Source organism: Drosophila novamexicana, unplaced genomic scaffold (genome assembly GCF_003285875.2).
Source record: "Drosophila novamexicana strain 15010-1031.04,08,12 unplaced genomic scaffold, DnovRS2.1 tig00000108-arrow-pilon, whole genome shotgun sequence".
Classification (NCBI taxonomy): Eukaryota; Metazoa; Arthropoda; class Insecta; order Diptera; family Drosophilidae; genus Drosophila; species Drosophila novamexicana.
The window spans coordinates 4862906-4876195 of NW_020824772.1; the positions used below are offsets into that span (position 1 = coordinate 4862906).

Genomic DNA, 13290 nt, shown 5'->3' on the forward strand with positions numbered 1-13290 from the left:
CCTTTGTCATTGGCCAGGCAATTTATTTTTAAACAGAATCTCAATTGCACAATTTTTTTCAAAAACAATTTATTGTATGTACATTACTGGCTGTCTGAACATTAAAGAATCGGGTATAAATAGCTTTATAAAAATAAACGGATCCCATTATATTGAGCGCAAGTACTATTATACGATCCCTTAAATTAAATCTTTATATTTGCTTAAGTCGCATTTTTCCTGATATCTGTTGCTTTCACCAATTTCTCATTACTTCGCAGAACCATATCAAATATTTTCAGTACAATATCGCCAGTTCAATGAGACAATTCTCTTATCAATGTACATAATTCTTTCTCGGATGGTAAACAAAGGACTGGCGCGTCAAGTGGCAGCTAAAACGTAGATACTACGTTAATCAGTGCTTAAATCTTAATAGCGTAATAGTCCGAGGCGTTGACCTGGTGCGGCCCACCATAGAAGTCCAGCACAAATATGTTCCTTATGTTCAGTTCGCACAGATAGAAATGATGCTCTATAAAAAACATGCATGATAAAGAATAAGCGTAACTAGTACAATTCTACAATTCTAGTTACCAATTATCCACCTGGCCGCCGCTGGATGGCGATTTATAAAAGTGTTCATTGCAGGTTTATAGCTTGGTGCATGCTCCGGGAGCTGTTAAATCCATGACTATATTATTGTTGTAAAAATGAATTGATCGATCGCAACAGACCTTTTTCACTTGACCGCTGATGATGACACGCGCACAGGTTGGCTCCATGGGATCCTTGCTTGCATTCGTGCAGCTCAGCGTCTGCTCAGCCGTAAACATGAAAGTCACCTTGTTATTTTTTTGCCAATCTGGGCCCGTAAAATCCAAATCGGTTAGCAAAAATCGTATTACGCCCGTGGAGTTGCCATCAAGACCATTGTCATCGATCGATATAATATTAACCATGGGATAGTCCTTCACAGCTTCGTTAGTTGAAATGCTGCCCACAGATGCCCAATTGGCACGGTGCACCAGCTGGCGCGCGATCTTGGCATGATTTAGTTCCAGCTGCCGCTTATATTCAGCGATAATCCGAGCATCCTGAAGAGCCGAATAGGCCTGCGTATGGCTAAGGAATACACAGGCAACCAGTAAAAGCAGCAGCTGCTGACACCCAATATGCATTCTGTTGCGGCGACTGAGAAAGATCAGCGAATATGCTCAACGGTTCTCTCTGAAATGCGCACTGTGAAGCGTAAAGTGGAACTGCGACACTTTTAAAGGTATTTATTCACATGGCCTTATCTGGGGGAATCAAATGCATTTTCCTATATACTTACATATGTAAGACTCGAATAAAGCTCATGACTCAAGCGGACAAAAAGAACAAAGAGCAGTCTACAGTCTACCGTCTACAAGTTGATCAATTCCCTTATGTTTTTTTTTTTCGGGCTAGCAAATCTGCTTACTCTTAACACAATTTCCACAATTACGTTTCGTTTAACTGCACTATCTTGCTTACCTGACTTTATTTATTTATTTAGTTTAGTTAAGTCCTAAAGTTAATGTCGTCTTATTTGAAAAGTCGGGGTGCAAGTGCGTTGTTTTGCCTTCGGAGAGTCTATCGCAATGAATAAGCAGTTGCGATTTTCTTATCGCAAGCTGTGAGCGAGAGAGAGACAGAGGGAGAGAGAGTGCCCAGCTGTTCTATAAGAAACTATCTCACACTCACACGCACACTCTAATACAAAGGCATGAACAACAGCTGTTAATTTTCTAGTAAAGCTTTTAAGCTCGGGTTGTGGTTTAACATTGAATTTTAACATTTTGTTTATTTCTCAAATATGTTTTTTATGTTTAGGAATATCTTTACATTTTGACTTTCTCGAATCCATCGCTCTAGTCTAACATATATTCTCGTAACTTGTACTTACATTTCAACTTTTCATCTTTTTAACTTGACTGCATAAGGTGAGATTTCCTCATCTTCATATTTAGTATGTATTATGTGTGTGCTTCAGTGTGCGAACATTTTTTAACATTTATTTCTATTTTGTTACGTTTCCGTATATTTTGTTTGTTTCTTTGTTTTGTACCGTTTGAATTTTACGTTATTCGTACTTTGTTTACTATTTTTGTTAAGAATTTTGTAATTAGATTACAATTGTATGCATTCAATATCTCATGGATTCTTGAAATAAGACATAGTATATGTATAGAATTCAAGTGATTTTAAAAAATATTTGTGTATATATGTATATGTAAAATATGTATGTAAAAGTATAGCTATAGATCGCACTATGATTTATGCATGTAGTTAAAGTTAGTTTCGTTGATTCAGTTGTATTTTGTTTTAAAAGTGATTTAAAGCCCATTTGCGTTGCAACAGAGAACAGCTCAATATATGTATGTATGTGTTTGTTCTTTACAAAAAAAAAAAAAAAACTTGTAGTCTTTCTCTTACAAAAATAAATAGTGCAGTGTTTAAAAGACAGAATAGATTTTGAGCTGTTTAGACATTAATATTCATTATTAATTATTCATTATTCATTATTCATTGAGTGCAGCTGTGGCACCCACATATGTATGTATGTTGTACAACACTGATAATTATTTGCGTATGTATAGTACGGTATGCATGTGTAGAACCAGAGTATTTCTGGTTCAATTGTTATCTCTAGATACTTATGTATTTTGCTTATCAAATAACTGGCATTTCTCTACTCGTAAGTATTGTGTTTTCAATGCTTGCCATACAAAAATGTATGCGATTTTGGTAACCAAATGCATGAGATATATAACAATTATAATTATAGACGCGCACACATATTGACTTTACGTTAACTCGATTTTTGTTTTATTTTTATTTTTTTTATGTTTTTGTTTCCTTTAACTTTTTGGCTATTCAAAACCATTCCAAATGTTTAACATACATATAATGCATGTGCTAAGTATATGTTTATTACATTTATATATACCTATGGTGCGCTACAAGCAAATCCAATTTTTTGCTTTAATACACAAATATGTTCTTATAGATAGAGGTGCATTATATCCACATAGTACTTGCTTGAAGCGCTCAAAAAACTTGCAATTTCAACTTGCGTCGTTACTGTCGTCAACTTTAATCAAATTATTTTAATACTTTTGTTTTTATGTTCTTATAAGCATACGAAGTACTCTACTAATTATATTTATTTGTGTATATGCGTGTATATATTTTTAGTTTAAATTTGTTTTTTAATTTTTTCAAACAATTCCTTGGCGCTTGCGTATTTTTTGTGGTTTTGAACATTCGATTTAGCTTTCCTTTATGACAATTAGTTTGTTAATGTCTTTAAACGAGTATCAAACAAAAAGAGTCTAAAGCTTTAATATAATTAAATTTAGTTTCGTTTAGTGAGTGTTTTTGTTTGTTTCTTTGTTTTTTTATGACTAGCTTGGAAGCATAAAACTAAAACCAAAAAGTTGAGGACCAAATCAGATGACGCTAAGCAGCTTCAAAGTGAACAACTTAAGAGTTAAACCATAAGGTAAAAGCAAATCGGGGCAGTTTTACAATACGCGGGACGTTGGTATAACAATTTAAAGCTATCATTTGCCAGGCAACGCACTCCAGTCGGGTTTCAGGGAGAGGTTACACCCACAGGCATGGCCAGGGTCCGGGCTGGGTAGCGAATCTTAGCTGAGCTCGCACCGTTAGCGCCGATCGCTGGACTGTTTACCCTGCGTCTGTTGCTCCGTCTGCAGCTCGTACTGATAGTAGCAATCGCTGCCCACATAGACGGTGCGCCAGACGCCATCCACATCTCACATTTGCCGGTAAGGCGAGTGCATCTTCAGCCACTGCAGCACGAGCGATGGGCCGCCGGCTTGTATCTCGGGCGGAATAGTGCCCAGTGGGCATTTGTCAATGTTCAAATATTTCAAATTTTGGCACAGTGCCAATTCAAAGGGCAACTTCTCCAAGCCTGGATTTTGATTGATATAGAGGTTCTCCAGGCTTTCCAGCGAACCAATCTCTTCGGGCAAAAACTGCAGATTGTTCTCGCTTACAGAAAGATGTGTGAGGTTGCTCAAATGGCCAATGCTACGCGGAAGCATGGTTATCTGATTGGTTTGTAGTATTAATCGCTGTAGCTCGTGCAGCAGGCCAATCTCATGAGGTAGCACCTCGATGCGATTTTCCTCCAGGTCCAGGATGCGTAACTTGCGCAAGTTACCAATCGTATTAGGTATCTTCTTGAGCATGTTGTTGGACAGTATGAGTATTTCCAAATTCTGCAAATTCATGATGTCATCGGGCAGCTTTTGCAATGCATTGGTGGCCAAGTTCAGCTCTACCATGTTAACCCAAGTGCCAACATCTAGCGGCAAAGCGGTCAGCATGTTCTCCTTCATATTCAGCTTTGTTAGGCCCTTGGCTCGCGAGAATATTCCATATGGTATCTTGTCTATACGATTGTGCTCCAGATTGATGCTATAGACATTGGTGAACTGCGCCGGCCCACCAGTTGGATAGCTGGTAAACTGATTTCGTGACAACGTTATGGTGGTCAGCGCGCTTAAGCTAGCCAGCATGCCATCTGGCAGCTGCGTGATGCCGTTGCCCTCCACATTAAACTCATCCATGCTTTTGCAGTTCTTCAATGAGATGGGCACGCAGTTCAGCCGGTTGTAGCGCAAACCCAGACGCACCAACGACTTCAGATTACCAATGCTATCCGGGATGTCTAGCAGCTCGTTGTGCTGCAAATCGAGTGCACTTAGATTCACACAGTTGCCAATGTCGTCCGGCAAGTGCTCCAAATGATTATGGGATACATCCAGCGTGGTCAAATTCACCAACGCTCCGATCGCACTGCCCAGCTCCTTGATTTTGTTCTCGCGCAGACTCAGCATGGTGAGATTGACCAGCTGGCGCAGATCATCCGCCACGGCCGTGATTCTATTGAAGCGGAGATACAGCGTCGTCAATGAACGCAGTCGATAAATGACTGGCGGTATTTCTGCCAGCTTGTTGTGTCGTAAATCCAACACCTTAAGCTGTGTGCAATGCTTCAACGATTCTGGCAGCGACGTCAATGAGTTCTCATTCAATGCCAGATTCCGCAAATTCACCAGGCAGCCAATCTCCGTGGGCAGCTGCCCAATTTTGTTGCTGTACAGGTAGAGTTCGGTGAGATGGACGCACTCCCTAACCGTATTGGGTAGGACAGTGATAGAGGATTTGCTCAAGTCCAAGCGCTTTATGCCTAACAAAAAGTAAATCCAGTAGTAAAAATCATTGGTTGATTATATGCGCCGATTCCACTTACCTTCGTCGCGGCAACGCTGCAATGCCTTGATGACATCCTGATCCGCCTGGATATTTTTCACAATCTTCTTTGTGGTGGGCTTGGGTTTATTCGATTCCGGATGCTTAACCGTCACCATTTTGGGACGAGTCTCGGGCGGCATGATTGCGTTGATTTCGTTGTGTGTCAGATTGGGACCGTTGCTGCTTGTAGGATTCCCGCCACCACCGTTGACTGTGCTTCTGTTATTTGGATTGAGAGCTGTATCTGCCCGGCCGCTTCCGCCGCTGTTGCCACCGCCGCCGACGACGCCAAAGCAATGTATGGCCTCGGAGGGACCGCTGCTGTTACTCTCTACGTGCCCTGAGGACGATAGTGATGAGGTTGATGCGGTTGCACCAGCCGAGGAGCACAAGTTCATAATTTTGCCCAGTCTTGCGGTCGCCGGCGACAATATGTTGCCCAGAAGTGTGCCAAAACGACAACAACAACAGCTCCAGCCGCAGCCAGTGGAACTCGTAGCTTTTCCCTGCAACGTTCAGATAAAGACAATAAGAAACAGGCTAGGTTGGACGAGGAGTGTACGCTGCCTATTGCAGCCGTTTATCAATTGTGCGTCAGACCGTAATACATGCGAATACTTGGCCAGACACACACACACACACACACACACACACACACACACACACACACACACACACACGCACACACACAGACAGCCGTGCGTCATCGTCAATGGCTTAGCCTCCCGACCCACACCCACGCGCGATTTATTACTTTTGCTTTTGTTTCTCAGTCCTTATTAGCATGCGCTTCAACAAGTTGTCCATAAACTTTGCTGAAACTCTACGCGCGAATCAATAATCAACCCTACAGTCATATCAAAAACAATGTGTTCACCTCGGCCTGTCTAGGTGGTAATGGATCGCATCGTAATTGAGTTTATAAAAACTAGAGCCCAAGCGGGAACGATAATGCAGTAGTTTCTCGCACTTGGAATGCTTCGGCTCCATGTGTTATTTTAATTTAGAAAAATTCTTATATTTAGAAGCTTATCTTCGCATACTACAAATGTGCAGTTTTTATCTAGGGGTCCAGTCTTGTGTTCTGCTAAGGGAGGAGTTTGCCTAAAAACAGACATTTCTTTACTTCATAGACTATGTTTAAACACTTTTCATTTGTGATTAAGAACATTATTATTTTGAACAAGTTTGGAAGTAAAAATGAGTCAAGGAAGCCAGCCCCAAATACTGCACTATATAATATATGTTCGTATTTTATTTACGTTTTCATATACCACCTATACATCTTTATAAACTACATATTTTTAAAGGGTCGGAACCCAGAAAAACGTAATATATATTTTAACTAAATGTTATTAAATATTAAATGTACTGCATTTCATATTTCATTAAATTATGCATGTTCATGAAATGAATTAAGTGCATTTATGAGCCCAACCTCTAGCCATCGATTATATATGCATTTGCCACAAACTTCAGCTGTGGGCGACACCGACATCAAAGCACGTGAACGACCGCACCCAACCGGCCACCCACACCTACGCAGTACAAATGCTGCTCCTGGCCATGTGGCCAAGTGTCAAGGTCAGAGGAGCTGACAATTCCTGCAAGTCCAATGCCAAAGGTGAAGAGCGCACTCAGCAGCAGCAACAACAAGTACGACAGCAGGACAAACCTCAAATTACCGTTATATGGCATTACGCATGACCACGCACACACATATTCACACACACGCAAACAGGGACCGCACAGCGTAGTGCATTATTCAACCTATCAAATTTCCAGTAAATCATAACCCTGTCTTTATGTATGTGCATGCACATATCCATATGTATGTGTGCATGCATTCATGTGAGCAGGTCGCTATATGTTGCCGGTATATAGTAACTGGCAAGTGCTCTGGAATTTTTTCGCAAATTATGTGATAACGAGCAATAGAAACAGAGGTATAACTACATAAGTGCCATAACAAAAGTCTGGCCAAGTCTCTGAGTCTGATTCATGACAAATTGCCATTGCTTCTTCAATCTTCTTTGATAATTATGGGGCATTGTGCGCCATTCCTTCTTTATATTCAGCAGCCTCATCTGCTTATTGTTGTTGTTGTTGCTGTTGTTGTTGCCATATCGTCGCATAAATTTCGCTACGCTGCGCTGTGCTGTTGTTGTGGGTGGCGGAAACGAAACGCAACAACTGCACAGCAGAGATGCGTTATGTGTGATTTGTGCCGCAACAGTTCTGCGAATACACAAATATCTTGACATGCGCTAGAGGCATAAAAGACCTGATAGCAAGTCCATGGCAACAAGTTAGCGTTTAGTTCTTATCTTGTGATAGCATATCTACCTTTGGTGTTATCAGGGATATCTCATTTTTTTCAAACAAATTTAACTAGCATTCTATTCGGTTCGAGAAGTCACGGTATAATCAAAATAACATAAATTGCTCATCTCCAACAAGTAGTCCCCATACAAATCATACACACACAAGCACACACGCACATTCACACAGGCCACCCGCAACATTAGCACTTACAGTTTCTAGTATGAAGCCATTAATTATATTTTGAATTTGTTTTGTTTGTCTTTTACTTGTTTTTCTTTATTTTTTGTATTTTTTGTTCACAAGCACAAATCTTAATTGCGGCAGCGACCAAAGAACAACGCGAGTGAGCAACGAATGTTTTTTATATCTATGGTCACCCTAAGGCTTCAACATTCGCTAAAATGTTATTAACAGCGCACAGACAGTTGCTTCTGGCGAAATTTCCGTTACATGTAGTTCAGTTCTTCACTTGAAAAAATTAGTTATTGTAATTTAGAGAATTTATAGGAAATTTATGAAAAATTACGAATAAGGCTCAAGACTGAATTAAACCGCTACTACCAGTAATAAATGATAAAAAGTGCTTTAACATAGTTATAACAGAACAGCTGTGCTTAACACTATCGATTATTTTTTTGCACAATTCAAAATTAAGGCAACGACCAAAAATCGTTTCGATAAGACTTAATGTTAACCGCTATAAAAATTAGAAGGCTTATCAATATGCGTCTAATATTTCACGAACCATAGATGGCGCCAAGCACGGGTTAAAGTGCCAAATTCAGAGCGAGTTCACGAAACTAATTTAATAGTTATCGATGCGTAGCACATTTAATTGTAGAGAGTAATATTATATACTCAATTTTAAACATGGAAATCACAGATTAAAATTTGATTTGCGCACTGTAGTACACCACACCGGTGATTCTTATTAATAAAATACACGATATGAAACGATTGCATTTTGTCGCTTCAATGTGAAAATAATGTGAAATGCGCAGTTTCAATAACGACACACACTTTGTGGGAGGCAAGCCACACTGCACTCTCCCAATTGGCGGCATTTAATCTTTCGTGGTCGAGGTCTAGGTCATTGAAGTGTGGCTATTGTTATTCAGTGGCAGGGTCGCACTGCCACATTTACATACGCATTAGACACACACACGCATGCCCATACATTGTATGTTTGCACATATTCGCATGCAATCATATGTGTATTGGTGCACACTCGTGCATACGTACGTATATAAATTCTCGAGAATTTTCCTATTAACTCCATCAATGCTTGCTTATAATGTATGTAACTATATAATCGTATGTAGACACGCACACACACACACACACACACATATATATATATATATATATATATTTATACATATATAGTTCATAATGCAGCGACGGGGCTGAAATGTATGCTTCAAAATGATGTGGCCCACAGCTATCCATACATACACACGCACAGACGCACACCCACACACTCTCAGACACACACACACACACACCTACACGTACACACAACAATAGACGGACATTAGATTGTTATACATAAATTATGCGCAATTTGCTGGATTCCATTCTTGCAACTGAATGCCGGAAGCAGGTTGAATGTCAAATCAATTAGCAATTAGGGAGAACTAACCTGTTATTAGATCGCCACGCGACTTAGCTGGAAAATCTTTGCAGCCTTCACCGTGTGTATGTGCTGTTCTGTGTTGCAGGTTCCTTTGCTGCCGCCTGCCCGAACCCAGTTTTTCTTGTCGTTGTCGTTGTCTGCGATTTGTATAAGGTACACTTTTTTTTGTGTTTGTTCTTACACTACAATGCTCATGTTAGGATTGGAGGATATTTTATTGAATAAGAGCGATTCACGTATTTGCATAAATTTAGAGCACGAAAAAAGGGTAGCGCACAATTGAAATATGTATTTTAAAACAGAGCAAAAATTACGTTTAAAATTGAATTATCGCTTATTTAGTTGTGGCGTGACGATACAACAGTTTAGCCAGAGAGAGAGTTACACATAAAAACAGCAGCAACAGCAGTGACAGCATATATCTATATGTATATCCTGGCGATTTGTGTGCCACACAAACACCAAACGAAATTTAATGCGACGCATGCGCCCTGGGCTGTGGCGCCATCTAGCGTCTGTTTCTGTTGCTGTTGCTGCCCTTTCACCGCTAGAGTTCCAGCTTCTGTAGCTCTTCGTTGCTTATAAACTCACAGGCTCTTTGAGATATTATGCGATAATCTGGAAAAGAAAAGCTATACTGTCATTGACATTAAATAGTCACTGTATGATCCACTTACCCTTCTGGTACTTGCAGTTATATATACGCATCACACAGCTGCTGGCAAATGTTCGCAGGCATCCGTCGTGCAGAGCACAAACCACACGATATCTGGTGGGGCAAACATCTTGACACTTATTAGGCACTGTTGAGGCACGCGGAATATAAAACATTTATTTGAATTATATTTTCGAAGCACTTGACGCACCTTGCAAAGTGAACAGTTGTCCATAGATAATACCAATTGGAGCTAGCAATAGAATTACAAGCAGTTTATTGTTAAAAGCTATTCCAGTTTTCATTGTGCTTGCTTCTCGTCTGCAATTGCAGTAATAAAGCTAAATTTAATAACAGTGCGAAGATGCTTCTAGTGAATGTATTTTTTTATTTTTATATTGCTGTGTTTATTTGTTTTCAAAAATTGTGTCAATATTAATACAATTTATAAAAATACTCAAAACTGGCAACAGTTGTGAGGGTCAACTGTGTTTAGTCTGGATGCATTTCAATATATGCGAGATACAGTTTTGTATTTAATATGACATTTTTAGTTCCGATGCTCCAATTTAAACTAGCATATTTATACCTGGCATTCACCCTCACTTGGCTCTCCGATATAAGCTGCAAGGATAAAATCATGTGATAAGTATATAGCTTGTATAGTATATTTGTATATGTGCTCACCCATTTCCTGCTGGCAGGCAAATCGATTCAATAGACAGCGGTTGAGGAAAGATCTGGTCTTCCATCCAGTGGTGCCATCTGCATTAGTATGGGCGAATGAGGCACAAAGTCCACTGCCGCCCAACGGGCAGATATCACTGCAATACTTCATGCACTTCTCACGTGTTGTCTGTTCCATCTCTTGATGTAGATATAGGATATCAAACAGTTATACCTAAGTAAAAGTTCATATTCTACCAACTTGTCTTGCAACTGTTCACACGATTACAGTTTTCCGAGCTGAATAAGCAACCATTTTGAAAGACACGGCAGGTGCCGTCCACAATACTCCAAACCAAATCCTTATAGTAGGGTGAACAGCGAAATGCCAGCTCGCATTTTCTAGGGCAATCGCGGGCTTGGGCCGTGCCCAGGCAGAACAATATGCCGAACAGTGCGATTGTTAGCGACAGTTTATACATGCTGCAGGTGGAAACTAAAAGTTGGCATCATCCGAGTCGCTCATTTATACCGATTTAATGTCAGTTACTATCAATTGCTTTGTTTAATTAATAACAAAAGCCACGATATGTGCTTCATATTTTATATGTGTATTATTATTTTTCAGTTGTACAAATGCGTACCTACACGTACGTTTAAAAAAGCTTATTAACTGAGTCAATAATAAGAAAAACAAGTAAGAGGTTCTAGTAGGGAGCTCCCGACTAGGGGATACCCTGAACCCTCTTCTTCCAACATAATATATATTCTATTTTAGAAGCTATTTGTCAAGTTTGGTGACTCTAGCTCTTATTATTTACCAAAATTGTCCAAAAAACAGGATATCGATATCGATTTTTTATCGATTGCTTGGAAACGGAGTAAGCTATCGATTATCGGAAATAAACTCGATCTGCGCAGGCACTAGGAGGACCTACATCTAATTTGAGGTCTCTAGCTCTAATAGGCTCTGAGTTCCTTGCGTTCATACAGACGGACAGATGGACGGACGGACGGACGGACGGACGGACGGACAGACAGACGGACATGGCTAGATCGACTCGGCTATTGATGCTGATCAAGAATATATATACTTTATGGGGTCGGAGAAGCTTCCTTCTGTCTGTTACATACATTTGGTTTTGCACAAATACAATATACCCTTATACCCATCTTTAATGTGTTCAGGGTATAAAAACAACTTTACTTACTCATAATAGACAACAAAGCTAATATGTTAATATTAATATACCAATCTAGTGTTCATTGTGATTTTTTTGCATTCAATGTATGCCAGAGAATGTGGCAGAAGGCAATGTAAACAAATATCAAGCCGAAAACATTCGAAACTTTTCAATTTTGAATATTATAAAAGGTATAACTTATATTCGCGCATTTTCGGATTTGAGCAAATAATATTTTTTATATCGTATAATAAACAGTTTTGTGTTTAATCTTGTTTTCAAAATTGAAAATGCCGCCTGGCATTTTGGCAACAAATGCATTTTTACAACTTTTAAAGTACAAAAACGACAGATGAATAAACAAAGATGCTGAAATGAAAAGGTTAATACGAGTTACAAAGGGATTTATGAATTCAATTATGAATAATTTTACATGCAATTTTAATTAACCACGTGTTATTTTAATTGTCAAAACACCAGGCTCCTGGCTGCGAGTGAGGCAACAGATCAGTTTACTGGTGGAGCCAGTTATGCGCCGGCTGGGGTTCAATTGGCCACTTGTTGCAGGCAGAGCCAAGCCACAAAAACAAAACAGAAATACAAAAAATATCTTCTTTAACTGGTCGTCTTTGGACGCTGGGCGATTTTTGAAAGTCATCTCGATGGAGCTGTTGTAGTTGTTTTACTGTGCTACCTCTTAAAGGTATTTCGCTTATTTAGAAAGTGAAATGTTTCTTTTTCGGCTTTTATTGAGTTTGATGCTTGAAAATACCGCGATATCGACCAACATTTGAAGCATTTGACAGCGGTAATCATTCTCCTCTCCATCAGCCGGGTGACATGTGCACATATTAAGGCAAACGCCCACCCAACGCCTTCTTGATACTGCCCACCAGTCCACTAGATCGTCGGATCGCAATGAATCCAAATGCTCGGCAAGTGAATGGTAATTGTTTATTATAAGGGTTAACTAGATAATTGAACACATTATTAAGACACTATGAAATTTATTTATTTTTGCTTGCGTTTCTGCCTATGCACAACGGCTACTTTCACGAGATGTCCTGTTTTCTTATTCACGATTAGAAAAATTTTTTTGTGCGTTTTCTTTATTTTTTCCGGTTTTGCTAAATGGGGCTTGGTCGTCACAGATTTCCCTAAGTCGGCAGTACTGATCGTTTTTGCCGGTATGGAACTATGTTTATTTAATATTAACAGATTCCCAGTTCCTGTGAATGCCGCTGGAAGAAATACTTTTCCTGATCCTGTTGACGGCTTCAAGTGCGGCCTATTGATAGTATCGGGATGATAATGAACTAGAATGCCTGATTTTTGCATAGACACATGCTCTTTAACATATTGACTGCTGGACAGCTTGATGAACAGATAACCGATCCACACCCACATGCTGAACATGTCCAACGCTTTGAACTGAACGTTTGTCGACCTATTGCCAGACCTCAAGATTTCAATTAATAGCTTTGTAACGAATCGATTCGTGCCATGAAATGAATTATATAAGTTGAAAA

At 39.6% G+C, this 13290-nt stretch overlaps 4 protein-coding genes across 6 annotated transcripts; all 4 read right to left on the reverse strand.

Annotated features, from left to right (window-relative positions):
• Positions 1-52: 52 nt before the first annotated feature.
• LOC115771599 (protein CREG1) lies at positions 53-1597 on the reverse strand. Of its 2 annotated transcripts, none has more exons than XM_030717354.1 (4): positions 1498-1597; positions 717-1173; positions 577-658; positions 53-514 (listed from the first exon to the last, which is right to left on the reverse strand). In XM_030717354.1, the coding sequence occupies exons 2-4, from the start codon at positions 1158-1160 to the stop codon at positions 405-407; spliced, it is 636 nt and encodes a 211-aa protein (XP_030573214.1). In that variant the 5' UTR covers positions 1161-1173; positions 1498-1597; the 3' UTR covers positions 53-404. The 2 variants fall into 2 exon arrangements, with proteins under 2 accessions (XP_030573214.1, XP_030573216.1); XM_030717356.1 differs by having other exon boundaries at positions 717-1161; positions 1498-1595.
• LOC115771597 (leucine-rich repeat protein soc-2 homolog) lies at positions 1206-7905 on the reverse strand. The gene is made up of 4 exons (XM_030717352.1): positions 7831-7905; positions 5294-5801; positions 1910-5230; positions 1206-1241 (listed from the first exon to the last, which is right to left on the reverse strand). The coding sequence occupies exons 2-3, from the start codon at positions 5691-5693 to the stop codon at positions 3786-3788; spliced, it is 1845 nt and encodes a 614-aa protein (XP_030573212.1). The 5' UTR covers positions 5694-5801; positions 7831-7905; the 3' UTR covers positions 1206-1241; positions 1910-3785.
• A 1381-nt stretch (positions 7906-9286) lies between these two features.
• LOC115771601 lies at positions 9287-10311 on the reverse strand. Its single transcript, XM_030717359.1, has 3 exons — positions 10123-10311; positions 9934-10059; positions 9287-9874 (listed from the first exon to the last, which is right to left on the reverse strand). Exons 1-3 carry the CDS (start codon positions 10214-10216, stop codon positions 9804-9806), a joined length of 291 nt encoding a protein of 96 aa, XP_030573219.1. The 5' UTR covers positions 10217-10311; the 3' UTR covers positions 9287-9803.
• Positions 10312-10325: 14 nt separating this feature from the next.
• LOC115771600 lies at positions 10326-11320 on the reverse strand. 2 transcript variants are annotated; one of them, XM_030717357.1, is made up of 3 exons: positions 10840-11320; positions 10599-10778; positions 10326-10535 (listed from the first exon to the last, which is right to left on the reverse strand). In XM_030717357.1, exons 1-3 carry the CDS (start codon positions 11057-11059, stop codon positions 10495-10497), a joined length of 441 nt encoding a protein of 146 aa, XP_030573217.1. In that variant the 5' UTR covers positions 11060-11320; the 3' UTR covers positions 10326-10494. The 2 variants fall into 2 exon arrangements, with proteins under 2 accessions (XP_030573217.1, XP_030573218.1); XM_030717358.1 differs by lacking the exon at positions 10326-10535 and having other exon boundaries at positions 10674-10776.
• Positions 11321-13290: the final 1970 nt, after the last annotated feature.

What these genes read in the sequence shown, in the direction of transcription:
- LOC115771599 (XM_030717354.1), bottom strand. Translation starts at nt 1,160, where the DNA reads ATGCATATTGGGTGTCAGCAGCTGCTGCTTTTACTGGTTGCCTGTGTA. An exon ending in TCAGCGGTCAAGTGAAAAAG is followed by an intron (nt 659 to 716) that starts GTCTGTTGCGAT and finishes TGGATTTAACAG; the next exon opens with CTCCCGGAGCATGCACCAAG. An exon ending in GGCGGCCAGGTGGATAATTG is followed by an intron (nt 515 to 576) that starts GTAACTAGAATT and finishes TGTTTTTTATAG; the next exon opens with AGCATCATTTCTATCTGTGC.
- LOC115771597 (XM_030717352.1), bottom strand. Translation starts at nt 5,693, where the DNA reads ATGAACTTGTGCTCCTCGGCTGGTGCAACCGCATCAACCTCATCACTA. An exon ending in GCAGCGTTGCCGCGACGAAG is followed by an intron (nt 5,231 to 5,293) that starts GTAAGTGGAATC and finishes ACTTTTTGTTAG; the next exon opens with GCATAAAGCGCTTGGACTTG.
- LOC115771601 (XM_030717359.1), bottom strand. Translation starts at nt 10,216, where the DNA reads ATGAAAACTGGAATAGCTTTTAACAATAAACTGCTTGTAATTCTATTG. An exon ending in ACAACTGTTCACTTTGCAAG is followed by an intron (nt 10,060 to 10,122) that starts GTGCGTCAAGTG and finishes GTGCCTCAACAG; the next exon opens with TGCCTAATAAGTGTCAAGAT. An exon ending in TAACTGCAAGTACCAGAAGG is followed by an intron (nt 9,875 to 9,933) that starts GTAAGTGGATCA and finishes TTTCTTTTCCAG; the next exon opens with ATTATCGCATAATATCTCAA.
- LOC115771600 (XM_030717357.1), bottom strand. Translation starts at nt 11,059, where the DNA reads ATGTATAAACTGTCGCTAACAATCGCACTGTTCGGCATATTGTTCTGC. An exon ending in TGTGAACAGTTGCAAGACAA is followed by an intron (nt 10,779 to 10,839) that starts GTTGGTAGAATA and finishes ATCTACATCAAG; the next exon opens with AGATGGAACAGACAACACGT. An exon ending in TGCCTGCCAGCAGGAAATGG is followed by an intron (nt 10,536 to 10,598) that starts GTGAGCACATAT and finishes TTATCCTTGCAG; the next exon opens with CTTATATCGGAGAGCCAAGT.